The following is a 13,517-nucleotide window of genomic DNA, read 5'->3' as shown; positions in this document are numbered from 1 at the left end:
AGGGGGACTATTGTGACTAAAGAAAATATATCCATTGAAAGGGGATAGACACATTTCAAGGGAGAGAGATATTTCACTGCTGCTGCATTCATAATTGCAGCGAAACAGTAATGATAAGAAGCATGAGAAGCACTAGACATTACGATGATGATTCTCAGTGTTTGTGATAAATGAGGAACCGCTACGATTGCTCATTAGGAGTTGTCTGCCCTATGAATGCTCATTAGGAGGCCTCCTGTAGCTCAGTTGGTAGAGCATGGCACTTGCAACGCCAGGGTTGTGGGTTCGATTCCCATGGGTGGCCAGTTTGAAAAATGTATGCACTCACTAACTGTAAATCGCTCTGGATAAGAGCCTGTCTTTACATTGCCAAAGCAAGTGAAATAGATAATAAACAAAAGTGAAATAAACAATAAAAAATGTATAGTAAATATTAGACTCACAAAAGTTCCAAAATAATAAAGACATTTCAAATGTCATATTATGTATATATACAGTGTTGTAATGACATGCAAATAGTTAAAGTACAAAAGGGAAAATAAATAAACATTAATATAGGTATTTACAATGGTGTTTGTTCTTCACTGGTTGCCCTTTTCTTGTGGCAACAGGTCACACATTTTGCTGCTGTGATTGCACACTGTGGTATTTCACCCAAAAGATATGGGAGTTTATCCTAATTGGATTTGTTTTCAAATTATTTCTGGGTCTGAGTAATCTGAGGGAAATATGTGTCTCTAATATGGTCATACATTTGGCAGGAAGTTAGGAAGTGCAGCTCAGATTCCACCTCATTTTGTGGGCAGTGTGCACATAGCCTGTCTTCTCTTGAGAGCCAGGTCTGCCTACGGCGGCCTTTCTCAATAGCAAGGCTATGCTCACATAGTCTGTACACTGTTCCTTTCTCTGTTCCTCTCTCTCTCTCTCTCTCTCTCTCTCTCTCTCTCTCTCTCTCTCTCTCTCTCTCTCTCTCTCTCTCTCTCTCTCTCTCTCTCTCTCTCTCTCTCTCTCTCTCTCTCTCTCTCTCTCTCTCTCTCTCTCTCAATTTTTCAATTTAAGGGCTTTATTGGCATGGGAAACGTGTGTTAACATTGCCAAAGCAAGGGAAGTAGATAGTAAACAAAAGTGAAATAAACAATAAATATTAACAGTAAACATTACACTCAGAAGTTTCAAAAGAATAAAGACATTTCAAATGTCATATTATGTATATATACAGTGTTGTAACAATGTGCAAATAGTTAAAGTACAAATGGGAAAATACATAAACATAAATATGGGTTGTATTTACAATGGTGTTTGTTCTTCACTGGTTGCCCTTTTCTTGTGGCAACAGGTCACAAATCTTGCAGCTGTGATGGCACACTGTGGTTTTTCACCCAGTAGATAAGGGAGTTTATCAAAATTGGGTTTGTTTTCGAATTCTTTGTGGATCGCTGTAATCTGAGGGAAATATGTGTCTCTAATATGGTCATACATTTGGCAGGAGGTTAGGAAGTGCAGCTCAGTTTCCACCTCATTTTTGTGGGCAGTGTGCACATAGCCTGTCTTCTCTTGAGAGCCAGGTCTGCCTACGGCGGCCTTTCTCAATAGCAAGGCTATGCTCACTGAGTCTGTACATAGTCAAAGCTTTCCTTAAGTTTGGGTCAGTCACAGTGGTCAGGTATTCTGCCACGGTGTACTCTCTGTTTAGGGCCAAATAGCATTCTAGTTTGCTCTGTTTTTTTGTTTGTTCTTTCCAATGTGTCAAGTAATTCTCTTTTTGTTTTCTCATGATTTGGTTGGGTCTAATTGTGTTGTTGTTGTTGTTGTCCTGGGGCTGTGTGGGGTCTGTTTGTGTTTGTGAACATAGGCCCAGGACAAGCTTACTTAGGGGACTCTTCTCCAAGTTCATCTCTCTGTAGGTGATGGCTTTGTCATGGAAGGTTTGGGAATCGCTTCCTTTTAAGTGGTTATAGAATTTAACGGCTCTTTTCTGGATTTTGATAATTAGCGGGTATTGGCCTAATTCTGCTCTGCATGCATTATTTGGTGTTTTATGTTGTACACGGAGGATGTTTTTGCTGAATTCTGCATGCAGAGTCTCAATTTGGTGTTTGTCCCATTTTGTGAATTCTTGGTTGGTGAGCGGACCCCAGACCTCAGAACCATAAAGGGCAATGGGTTCTATAACTGATTCAAGTATTTTTAGCCAGATCCTAATTGGTATGTCAAATTTTATGTTCCTTTTGATGGCATAGAAGGCCCTTCTTGCCTTGTCTCTCAGATCGTTCACAGCTTTGTGGAAGTTACCTGTGGCGCTGATGTTTAGGCCGAGGTATGTATAGTTTTTTGTGTGCTCTAGGGCAACGGTGTCTAGATGGAATTTGTATTTGTGGTCCTGGCAACTGGACCTTTTTTGGAACACCATTATTTTTGTCTTACTGAGATTTACTGTCAGGGCCCAGGTCTGACAGAATCTGTGCAGAATCTCTCTCTCCCTCTCTCCCTCCCCCCTCTCCGTCTCTCTCCCCCCTCTCTCTCTCTCTCTCTCTCTCTCTCTCTCTCTCCCTCTATCTCACTCCCCCCTCTCTCTCCCTATCTCTCTCCCCCCTCCCTATTTCTCTCCCTATCTCTCTCCCCCACTCTCTCTCCCTCTCCCTATCTCTCTCCCCCTCTCTCCCTATCTCTCTCCCTCCCACTCTCTCGCTCTCTCCCTCCCCCCCTCTCTCTCCCCCCTCTCTCTCCCTCTCTCTCTCTCTCTCCACTTATTCGTTTTATCCACGTTTTACTGTGGCCCCCTGCAGAGTCCTGGGCCCTCCAAATGAAATGAAAGTTCCAGTGCCTCAGATGTAATAAGACATGTAGGATACATTCTCATTTTCTCTTTTGCAAAGTCATTATTACTAAAGCCGAGAGAGATGCTAACGCTAGATTTATCACTGTTTTTACACTCTACTTTGTCCCCTATCCAACAGAAGGGACAAATAGATAAACCATCCTCCTCTCCTCTCCTCTCCTCTCCTCTCCTCTCCTCTCCTCTCCTCTCCTCTCCTCTCCTCTCCTCTCCTCTCCTCTCCTCTCCTCTCCTCTCCTCTCCTCTCCTCTCCTCTCCTCTCCTCTCCTCTCCTCTCCTCTCCTCTCCTCTCCTCTCCTCTTCACCTCTCACCCTGCCTCACGCCTCTCCTGATGCCTCCCCTCATGCCTCCCCTCGCCTCCCGTTTGTTTAGCTAGACTCCAGGGTGCCGTTCATTCCTCATCTCTCAAATTAAGCGGGGTGAAAGTGCGCTCGCTCGCTTTACCCGTCTCAAAATAATTGTGAGTGATCTTCCCTCTCTCCCTATGTCAAGCTCTTAGTAAGTTGATTCAACTTTAAGTTCCACCAACTTAATTGTCAAGTAACTAAAGTGTTTTGTCTTTATTCAGTGACGATAGAAAGTCCTGAAACTGAGGGGGGAAAGTTAACTCTGATTCTTCCTTTCCACTTCTCCAGTGAAACAGGCAGTGAAGTGTAGCTTCTCCGAGGAGTGATGAGGGTCGATTGCTCCGGTTCAAATTCCAATTTTCCAGTTTGAATCCATCTAAGTCCAATCTCATGGAGTTGCCTCCTGGACGATGGCGTCCATACATCCTATTCCAGCTCTAATCTCCAACGTCATTAGACTGATTTTAATCCAATACAATTCCCAGTACACTTATAATGGGGATGGGGGGGTGTAACTGCCTAGGATCAATCAAAATCTCATCTAGATTATGGATTCATTACCCTGCCTTAGCATCAGAAAACACTACGTTCCCACTGGAGAGCTGGAGATGAGGTCAGCCTGCCTTAGCATCAGAAAACACTACGTTCCCACTGGAGAGCTGGAGATGAGGTTGGAAGTCATGATAATGCGAGGTTACAGTATAAAACTGACCTTGCATTTTAAGAAGGGGCAGATAGGCCAACCATATATCAACTATAGGACATAGAGCGATACGTTTTACCTAAGCAGCTAACTTTGAGACAGTTGCTATGAAACCATTCCCACTTAATCAAGCATGCATTGACAAACAGTTGGATAGACCAACTGAAATAAAATATGTAATATTTCCCAATGTTAGCACACTGCAAAAACAATGCAACAATCCCCCTCCTCCTAATGGGCCCGAAGACTCCACCCTACAGCTACAGTACATCTATATTTCATTCCCAAACTCGGCCACGGAGCCACAAAATAGATTTCGCTTGGTATCCAGCAAAGCAGTTGAAAAGCTAAAAGGGCCACATGAGACGCTTCTCTTCTCTGTGTGAAACAACAGTATTCAGCAGCCGTTGAATCAAGACAAGCAGCATTCTGGGGGATTCCAGGGCTGCCTCTGCCTTACAGACGGCCCCCATCTTCAAACACACACTGATCACAGTGAGACGAGTGTGTGAGGGGGGAAGTGTGTGAGAGGGGAAGTGTGTGAGGAGGGGAAGTGTGAGAGGGGGGAAGTGTGAGAGAGGGGAAGTGTGTGAGGGGGAATGTGTGAGAGGGGACGTGTGAGGGAAAGTGTGTGAGGGGGGAATGTGTGTGAGGGGGGATGTGTGTGCGGGGGGAAGTGTGTGAGGAGGGAAGTGTGTGCGGGGGGAAGTGTGTGAGGGGGGAAGTGTGTGAGGGGAGAGTGTGTGAGGGGGGAATGTGTGAGGGGGGATGTGTGCGGGGAAGTGTGAGAGAGGGAAGTGTGTGGGGGGAAGTGTGAGGGGGGAAGTGTGTGAGGGGAGAGTGTGTGAGGAGGGAAGTGTTTGAGGCGGGAAGTGTGAGAGGGGAAAGTGGGTGAGGGGAGAGTGTGTGAGGGGAGAGTGTGTGAGAGGGGAAGTGTGTGAGGGGGAATGTGTGAGAGGGGACGTGTGAGAGGGAAAGTGTGTGAGGGGGGAATGTGTGTGAGGGGGGAAGTGTGTGAGGGGAGAGTGTGTGAGGAGGGAAGTGTTTGAGGCGGGAAGTGTGAGAGGGGAAAGTGGGTGAGGGGAGAGTGTGTGAGGAGGGAAGTGTTTGAGGCGGGAAGTGTGAGAGGGGAAAGTGGGTGAGGGGGAATGTGTGTGAAGAAAGAGAAGTAGTGGTTTTATTGGAAGGGGTGTGAGGTAGACACAGACATATGCTGAAACACACACACACACACACAAACACACACACACACATACACATTCAGGCCAACCCCTTTTGGATTTCATTTTGTTTTACTTCCTGTGTCAAGTGCTCTTCCATATTACTGATCAGTAAACACTGTAAGGAGGGTAACAACAATGTTCCTTACTGCAGTGCCCCAGAGATAAAGAGATATGACCCAATCAGCACACTCCTACTTTTGCTAATTTATAAAAATAAATTTAAAAAAAGACCTTATTTACATAAGTATTCAGACCCTTTGCTATGATACTCGAAATTGAGCTCAGGTATTGTCCGTAGAGCTCCGAGACAGGATTGTGTCGAGGCACAAATCTGGGGAAGGGTAGCCTCCATCAACACAGTGGCCTCCATCATTCTTAAATGGAAGAAGTTTGGAATCACCAAGACTCTTCCTAGAGCTGGCCACCTGGACAAACTGGGCAATCGGGGGAGAAGGACCCGATGGTCACTCTGACAGAGCTCTAGAGTTCCTCTGTGGAGATGGGAGAAACTTCCAGAAGGACAACCATCTCTGCAGTACTCCACCAATCAGGCCTTTATGGTAGAGTGGCAAGACGGAAGCCACTCCTCAGTAAAAGGCACATGACAGCCCTCTTGGAGTTTGCCAAAAGGCACCTAAAGACTCTCAGACCATGAGAAACAAGATTCTCTGGTCTGATGAAACCAAGATTCAACTCTTTGGCCTGAATGTCAAGCATCACGTCTGGAGGAAACCTGGCACCATCCCTACGGTGAAGCATGGTGGTGGCAGCATCATGCTGTGGGGGTGTTTTTCAGCGGCAGGGACTGGGAGACTAGTCAGGATTGAGGCAAAGATAAACAGAACAAAGTACAGAGAGATCCTTGATGAAAACCTGCTCCAGAGCGCTCAGGACCTCAGACTGGGGCGAAGGTTCACCTTCCAACAGGATAACGACCCTAAGCACACAGCCAAGACACTGCAGGAGTGGCTTCGGGACAAGTCTCTGAATGTCCTCTGGCCAACCAGAGCCCGTACTTGAACCCGATCGACCATTGCTGGAGAGACCTGAAAATAGCTGTGCAGCAACACACCCCATCCAACCTGACAGAGCTTGAGAGGATCTGGATAGAAGAATGGGAGAAACCCCCCAAATACAGGTGTGCCAAGCTTGTAGCGTCATACCCAAGAAGACTCGAGGCTGTTATTGCTGCCAAAGGTGCGTCAACAAAGTATTGAGTAAAGAGTCTGAATACTTATGTAAATGTGATATTTCAGTTTTTTACTTTTAATAAATTAGCAATAATTTCTAAAAACCTATTTTTGCTTTGTCATTATGGGGTATTGTGTGTAGATCAATGAGGAAGAAAAAACGATGTAATCAATTTTAGAATAAGGCTGTAACCTAACAAAATGTGGAAAAAGTCTGTCACTGTATGTATTCTCAGTCTAGAACTAGAGTTATGTCTGAGGTTAGGGAGCACGGTCATCTTTCAAAGCGGAGAATGTCGGGTGCAGGCGGGGGTGACCGCAGCACTGCCTGAACAGAATAGGATGAGGATTTACGAGGGTTATGCTACGGGGAGCTGTGGCTGTATTTCGGACAGGCAGGCTGGGAGAAGGGGGGAAGGTACTGGCTCCAGAGCAGATTAAATATCTTAAATATAGAGATATTTGTAGGGAACATGTAGATATATTTCGAGAGCTTGGGACTACAAGGTTCTATCTGCAAAAAGATTATTCTGAAATAATTGGCTTTAAAGTTCCAAACCCTCATTGGTTTGAATGGTGTCAGCAGTTTTTATCTTGTATTCTTTGGAATTAGCAACATGAATTGGGGTATTTAGAGTACTATATAGGTAGAGAACATTAAACAGAACAAGGCTTTGTCAATAACTACATTTTGACAAAAATGCAGATAAAACCTTTTAGTCCCAAGCGCTCAAATTGCTGACTTGATTGTCAAACTGTAGCCTATTAGAAGTGAATACAGCACTATCATTGACACACTTTTATTTTCAATATGTGTTACTCTTTCCCTTAACTGACTATAACAATAAATACATAATAATATATACCATTTAGCAGACGCTTTTATCGATACTGGCTTACAGTCAGGCGTGCACAGATTTCACGTGTGGGTGGCCCCGGGAAACGGTGTTTCAAGCGCCGTGCTCTACCATGCTTTACCGACTGAGCCATACAGGACCCGTAGCTGTTCAGACAATCTGTTCCCTAACCCCTTCGACAGTTATAATTCAGACAGCTTCTGCTGATCATTAATACACTTGACAGTGTGATTGGAATGGAACGACAGTGAGTGTGCTGCTGCACCTGCAGATTGTAGTTTGGCACCTTGTGTACGTCAGAACCTAGCATGACATGATTCCAGATACTGCACCTTTACCTCACTTAAAACCGTTTACTGCAGTGGGCTAAGTCAGGGTCACACAGAGGGTTTCTTGGTAGTCTTAAAACAAATCTACTTTGAAACAAAAGGAGACAGCTCACACGCATGGTTATGGGCTTACAAAAAAGAAGACATCTGTACCATGTCAGATACAGAGTTGAAATGTCTGCAATTTTGAGTTTGCATCCCAATATTACACTTTGTATCATAGAAGACTGAAATATAACAAAAACCGTTTGACATAGAAAGACCTGATTTCCGGCTGCTTTTTAAATTAATAATGTTTATTAATTATACAATTATGAAAAATATTAATTCCACCCATGAGGCCACTAGTCATTTGAATGCAGGAAAGAGCTACCCAGCTGGATCAGTGTTAGTCATCACTGGAGAATTTCTGTAAACACCCAAAACATGCTTTGAATTATTTTCTATGCTTTTGCCAAATTGTATAAAAGTCTGATTACTGCCTTCTAGGTAAAAATGTTACGGGATTACCTGTATAAATAATGGATCAAAGTGTAAAGAGTTAAAATCTCCCCCAAAAGCCACAACATACTATAAATACTAAACATACTATAAATTATTACACTGATTACAATAGTCAATAGTGATATTTCCTGTCAAGTTCCATCCAGTCCTAGTACTCTGCTGTACAGTATGAAGGCTGGGAGGGGGAATAATGTGAACCTGAAGGAGTGGCTGATCTCATAAAGACTGTGATATCTTTCATCTCCAGGTGGGACTGGAGATATCCTGTTCTTCATCACATTTTATTTATGTTCACTGTTCTCTTTCCCTCTCCTCTCCTCCTTCTCCCCCTCTCCACTCTCCTCAGATAGGACACTTGAGATGAATGAAAAGCGAGGGAGAAGATAAGGTGAGGAAAAGGTGTAGAACCTTTCTCTCTCTCTCTCTCTCTCCCTCTCTCTTTCTCTCCTCCTCCGCTCCCCTTGCTTTTCATTCATCTTGAGTAGCCCAGTGTGAATTAGCATTGTGCTAGCAGCATTAGCCAGGGCAGAGGCAGATGTGAGCCTCTCTCTCCACACAGCCAGATTTTGGAGCATCAAGTCTAGTGAATCCAATACTTTTATCTTCTTTAATTATGCTAATCATATGCCACAGCTATTTCTTATCAAGACAGGGGGAGCCATGTTTTTTTCTTCTCCCACTCAGGAATCTGAGAAGAGGCTCCACCAGCAAACAGCAGTTTTTCAAAGATAACCACAACATTCTATGGAGACATATAGGCCAACATATGCACTCCATCTACCCGACTCTAACTGGACTACACCAATTTCCCGCCCTATCTTCACCCACCGTTTCCCATCTTTCCTCATGACCTCGAATGACCATTTAACGTACAGAACAGCAATCTGATTGCTTCTTCACTCCATTGTATCTAGTTTAATCAATTGCTCTAGGATGAAAGGTCAATGTATTTGGGTCTATGGGAAAGCATTGTGTGTGGTGAAACGAGGTACAGTACACTTAAATGTGGCTCTATACTCCAGCATTTTCATATGAGGCAGCAGTACAGAATGTCACCTTTTATTTCAGGCTATTTTCATACATATCTGTTGTACCGTTTAGAAATGAACCCACTTTATGTATCTAGTCCCGCCCATTTTAGGGTTTCATAAGTGTTTAGACAAATCCTCCTTTATGTGTATTAAAATAAAGTAAGTAATTTTATTATTTTATTACTAAAATAAAATAAGTAATAAAGTAGTCAAAAGTTTAGTGTTTGGTCTAATATTCCGAGCACGCAATGACTACATCAAGCGTGTGACTACAAACTTGTTGGATGCACTTGCAGTTTGTTTTGTTTGTGTTTCAGATTATGTTGTGCCCAATAGAAATTAATGGTAAATAATGTATTGTGTCAATTTGGAGTCACTTTTATTGTAAATAAGAATATGATAGGTTTCTGAACACTTCTACATTCAAGGCCCAGTGCAGTCAAAATTCAGTTTTTCCTGTGTCTTATATCATATTGTACAACAGCTGACGAAACTAACACTGTAAAAGTGTGAAAACATTTGATCAGTGTTATTTCCTGACAGTTGCTGGTTGAAAATTAAATCTACACAGGACCTTCTAATCAGCAGCTTTGCATGGGCGGGAGTTTCGGCTTTCCATGGTGACATCACCATTGGTAAATTAGTTAATAGACTAATAACAAAGAGAGTTCCAAACCTCTCTGCCAATAACAGCTAGTTTTCATTTTTCCCTTCCCAATTCAGACCACTCCCAGACAGTCCTAGGAAAGTTATTGTTTGAGAAATATTTTTTTGCTATTACAGTAAGGTGCTTAATTGTTACCCAGAAATGATTTGATAGTGGCATAAAAACGACAGCATTGGGTCTTAATGTGGATGCTACCATGACTATGGATAATCAGGAATTAATCAGGAATAATGATGAGTGAGAAAGCTATAAAGGCACAAAGATCATACCATCCCCAAAAATGCTAACCTCTCACCGTTACCAATATTAGAGGAGGTTAGCGCTTCTTGGGGGGGTATGCTATTTATGCCTTTCCCACTCATAATTATTCAAGATTCGTTAATGATTATCCGTAATCATGATAGCATCCACATTAATGTAGAAGTGATCAGAAACATATTGTATTCTTATTTACAATGAAAGTGACTCCAAAATGACACAATCCTTTATTTACTATTTAATTTCTATTGGGCACAACAATAATCTGAAACACAACCAAAGCTATTTGTTCAAAGAACAATGTTGTGGGCCAATGGCAAAACAATTCATAAATATGTTTTTGGAAATGTATTTTAGGAAGGGAAAGAGGGATGGATATACACAGAATGTGGGTTGAAAATGGGATTGTTTTGTTTCTCCATGGAACATGATTCTGCAGGTCAGTCTTCCAAAGCTGTGGTGTTAAAAATGCTCCTACATATCACGGTGCTGCGGGCAGTATTTCCTTCAGCCCTCGACAACACACTACAGAAGTTGATGGCGTTATTAAACCCTGACCCAGCCAAGGGTACACCATACAGCCCATAGCTGACCAGAGTGCATATCAAACCAAGGTGGTCATAAATCATGCGCTGCTCGGTTAACGGGAAACCAGCCGGGAGATGATGCAAATAAAAGCTAGTCAAGGCTTCTCGCGGCACGCAGAGGGAGGTGATTGGGAGGATTGTGTTCAACAGTCTAGATTAGCCTGTCACGCTTATTCCCCTTCACTTTGCTCCCGCAAACAACACAGTTACTAGAGAACTCTGATCGAAAGCTATCAAACTAACAGCAACACATTTCGTTAGCCTGCCTGTCTGCCTGCCACCATGGCTGGAGGCTAGGAGCTGATAGCACCATGCTTTGTGTGCTAAGGAAATATATAAATGTTGTTTAGCAGAGAGGCTGTGAACAGACTGTTGATGAGGTTTCTGTGAGACAATTGAACTCCTGAACTATGCCGTGTTTAACATTACCATTCTGTTGCCATTGGGCATGTTGAGATTGCTCATGTTACTGTGAATACTTTGTGTCGATTCTTACCTGCAGTGAAGTTGTAGTTTACCGAAAATCCAATCGCCTCCAGTTCGCCGTCGGAAACAAATTTTATCCAGAGGTACCGTCCGCTGCTCCTGATGAAGGGAGGGACGGTCTGGCCACAGTAGCGTCCGATGATTGGGGAGAAGCCAAAGGGGCCGTCCCGCACCTCGATGTTGTCGAACTTACATTCCCATGAAGGCTCGATAGAGTACCTCTCATCAAAGAACAGATCAATACACAGCCTGGGAGGAGCTGGAGGAGACAGAGTAGATAACACAGATAGTGAATATAATGCTCATACTGTTTATAACGTATACGTGTAGCTATAATACATAATGCTGTAGGCCTATAAGGCATATAACACAGGGAGAACTCGTGAAGCGCCATTAAGCAGTGTGCAATTACGATTTCTTACAGTAAATGCCCCTGTGGGGGTTAACTCATTTTAAATCATTTTGCTCTGCAATGTAAATAGACACACTGTATGTTGTCTTGGAGTGAACTGAATGAACTACTAAGAAAACACAATCCCAACGTTGGTGACTTTTTTTGTGACCACTGATCAACCTCGAATAAAAAATACCTTTTCTTTTTTTTCTCTCTCTGTGAAACACGTTCCAAGTATTTCAAGCAAGCAACTTCTATTTCTATCCCAATGATCAGTGTGGGTAAAGTCCGGTTGTCTCATTCCACCATCCTGATCTCACAGGCTTACATTCAGTCAGGTCAGGATGGTGGATCAGGCTAAAAGTCTGGACCATCATCCACATTTCATCTATAAATCCAGTTCAGTAATAGTACAAACCAGATTATATTGTTCTAGTATAGTTCCTCCAGTCCAGCAGTAGCGTCTCAGTAGAGATGATCTTTTGTGTATTCATTTTGTTAATATCATTAGGGCCGTAACCTAATCTCCTCCACTGATGAATCAAATATAAACCTCCCAGAACCTAAATTAAATGACTGAGATTGCAACTCGCCGTCTGATTTCATTACCATCATCAGACAAACATCAACAGCACAGCAACTGAACTGACCAATCCCATCAGTTATACTACGAACACATATCTCAACATCTGGTCCAGATTTCTCTCTGAAACATGAGGAGAGACATCCATCCACAGAGCAACCTGAGCCCGTCCACATTCACCGACGCCTGAGCTCAAGAAGACAACAAGGAGTTTAACAGACAGATGGTTTTAATTTCTCACCTGGATCTGAGATGATAAAGATTTAGGTTCCTGGAACACTATTTAAGAGTCAGATTTCAGTACTAAAAGGCTATCAAAATTGAGGGACAAAACTCTGTATTCCTTATTCCTGGCGGTGAATTTAAAAAAATCTGTATTTGTTTAGAGGATGTCATCTACTGATCTCAACAAATGACATACATGGCTTTACATTGAGGTTAGTTAGTTGCTGTGAAAATTATTCACCTTCAATGATGTAAACACACTCTATTCCTGGGGGATATTTGCTGGGGTAGTTGGGAGAAGTGAACAGTCCCCCGTCTCCTTCCTTCACCCAGGTGCCACATTGACCTGCAGGTTTCACTCCCGAATTGTTCTTCACTGAAAACCCAATAGCAGAGTTCAGTTGATTATATAGATAGATACAAATATATAAATATATATATATATATATATATATATAGAGAGAGAGAGAGAGAGAGAGAGAGAAAGAGAGAGAGAGAGAGAGAGAGAGAGAGAGAGAGAGAGAGAGAGAGAGAGAGAGAGAGAGAGAGAGAGAGAGAGAGAGGAGAGAGGAGACAGAGAGAGACAGAGAAAGAAAGAGAGAGGGGGGAGATAGAGGAGACAGTGAGAGAGAGAGAGAGAGAGAGAGAGAGAGAGAGAGAGAGAGAGAGAGAGAGAGAGAGAGAGAGAGAGAGAGAGGGAGAGAGAGAGACCTAGTGATAGTGCCTTACATGCTTCTTTCTTCGTTGCCCCAGACAACCCAAGTATGAGTAGACTTGCAACAACTGCAACAAGATAAACACATTAATTTTGTTTTGTGGATAATACAAATTGCTATATTTGCATTCATTCAACATAGATGTAGCCTATGACATAATACTCTAAAGAATTCAAAATATTGAATGTATCATGCATGGCTAGAATGTTACATTGCCCTTTTAAACGGGGTTTTAAATAAATGAAATGAATTAAAAAATACATAATTTGTAACCAATTGATTCTCCAAAGTTTCTTAACTTTTTTAATGGAATTGGATGTGCAACGAATAGGCAAACATACATACCTATTAACCACATCGTAGACCAGACCCCGGGCAACACATAATTGGGCTTTAATGCACTATTCATCATACAAATGGAAAACGTATACACCTGGAGTCTTCAGGCTATACCATAATGTATCTGCATGTAATGCTATGGAAAAGTAGCCTACGCATGCTGTTTGAATATAGGTACAGTAGATGCTACACAAATTGTCAAGGGGTATGGGTGCATGGATATCACATTCGTTACACATCT

General features: G+C 42.7%; 1 protein-coding gene across 3 annotated transcripts in view; it reads right to left on the bottom strand.

Annotated features, from left to right (window-relative positions):
• The window catches only part of LOC121569348 (neuropilin and tolloid-like protein 1), a 160,862-nt gene that overhangs the window by 146,156 nt on the left and 1,189 nt on the right, over positions 1-13,517 (bottom strand). For all 3 annotated transcript variants that reach the window (XM_041880233.1, XM_041880231.1, XM_041880232.2), the window contains exons 2-4: positions 12,951-13,004; positions 12,463-12,597; positions 11,030-11,278 (exon numbers count right to left, since the gene is read on the bottom strand). In XM_041880233.1, coding sequence (XP_041736167.1) covers positions 11,030-11,278; positions 12,463-12,597; positions 12,951-13,004 — 438 coding nt within the window. The remainder of the gene's footprint in view (positions 1-11,029; positions 11,279-12,462; positions 12,598-12,950; positions 13,005-13,517) is intronic.

The sequence above is a fragment of the Coregonus clupeaformis genome, chromosome 7 (genome assembly GCF_020615455.1).
Source record: "Coregonus clupeaformis isolate EN_2021a chromosome 7, ASM2061545v1, whole genome shotgun sequence".
Taxonomy (NCBI): domain Eukaryota; kingdom Metazoa; phylum Chordata; class Actinopteri; order Salmoniformes; family Salmonidae; genus Coregonus; species Coregonus clupeaformis.
Note: the sequence above shows the minus strand (reverse complement) of the source record. Positions and strands in the feature narration are given on the sequence as shown.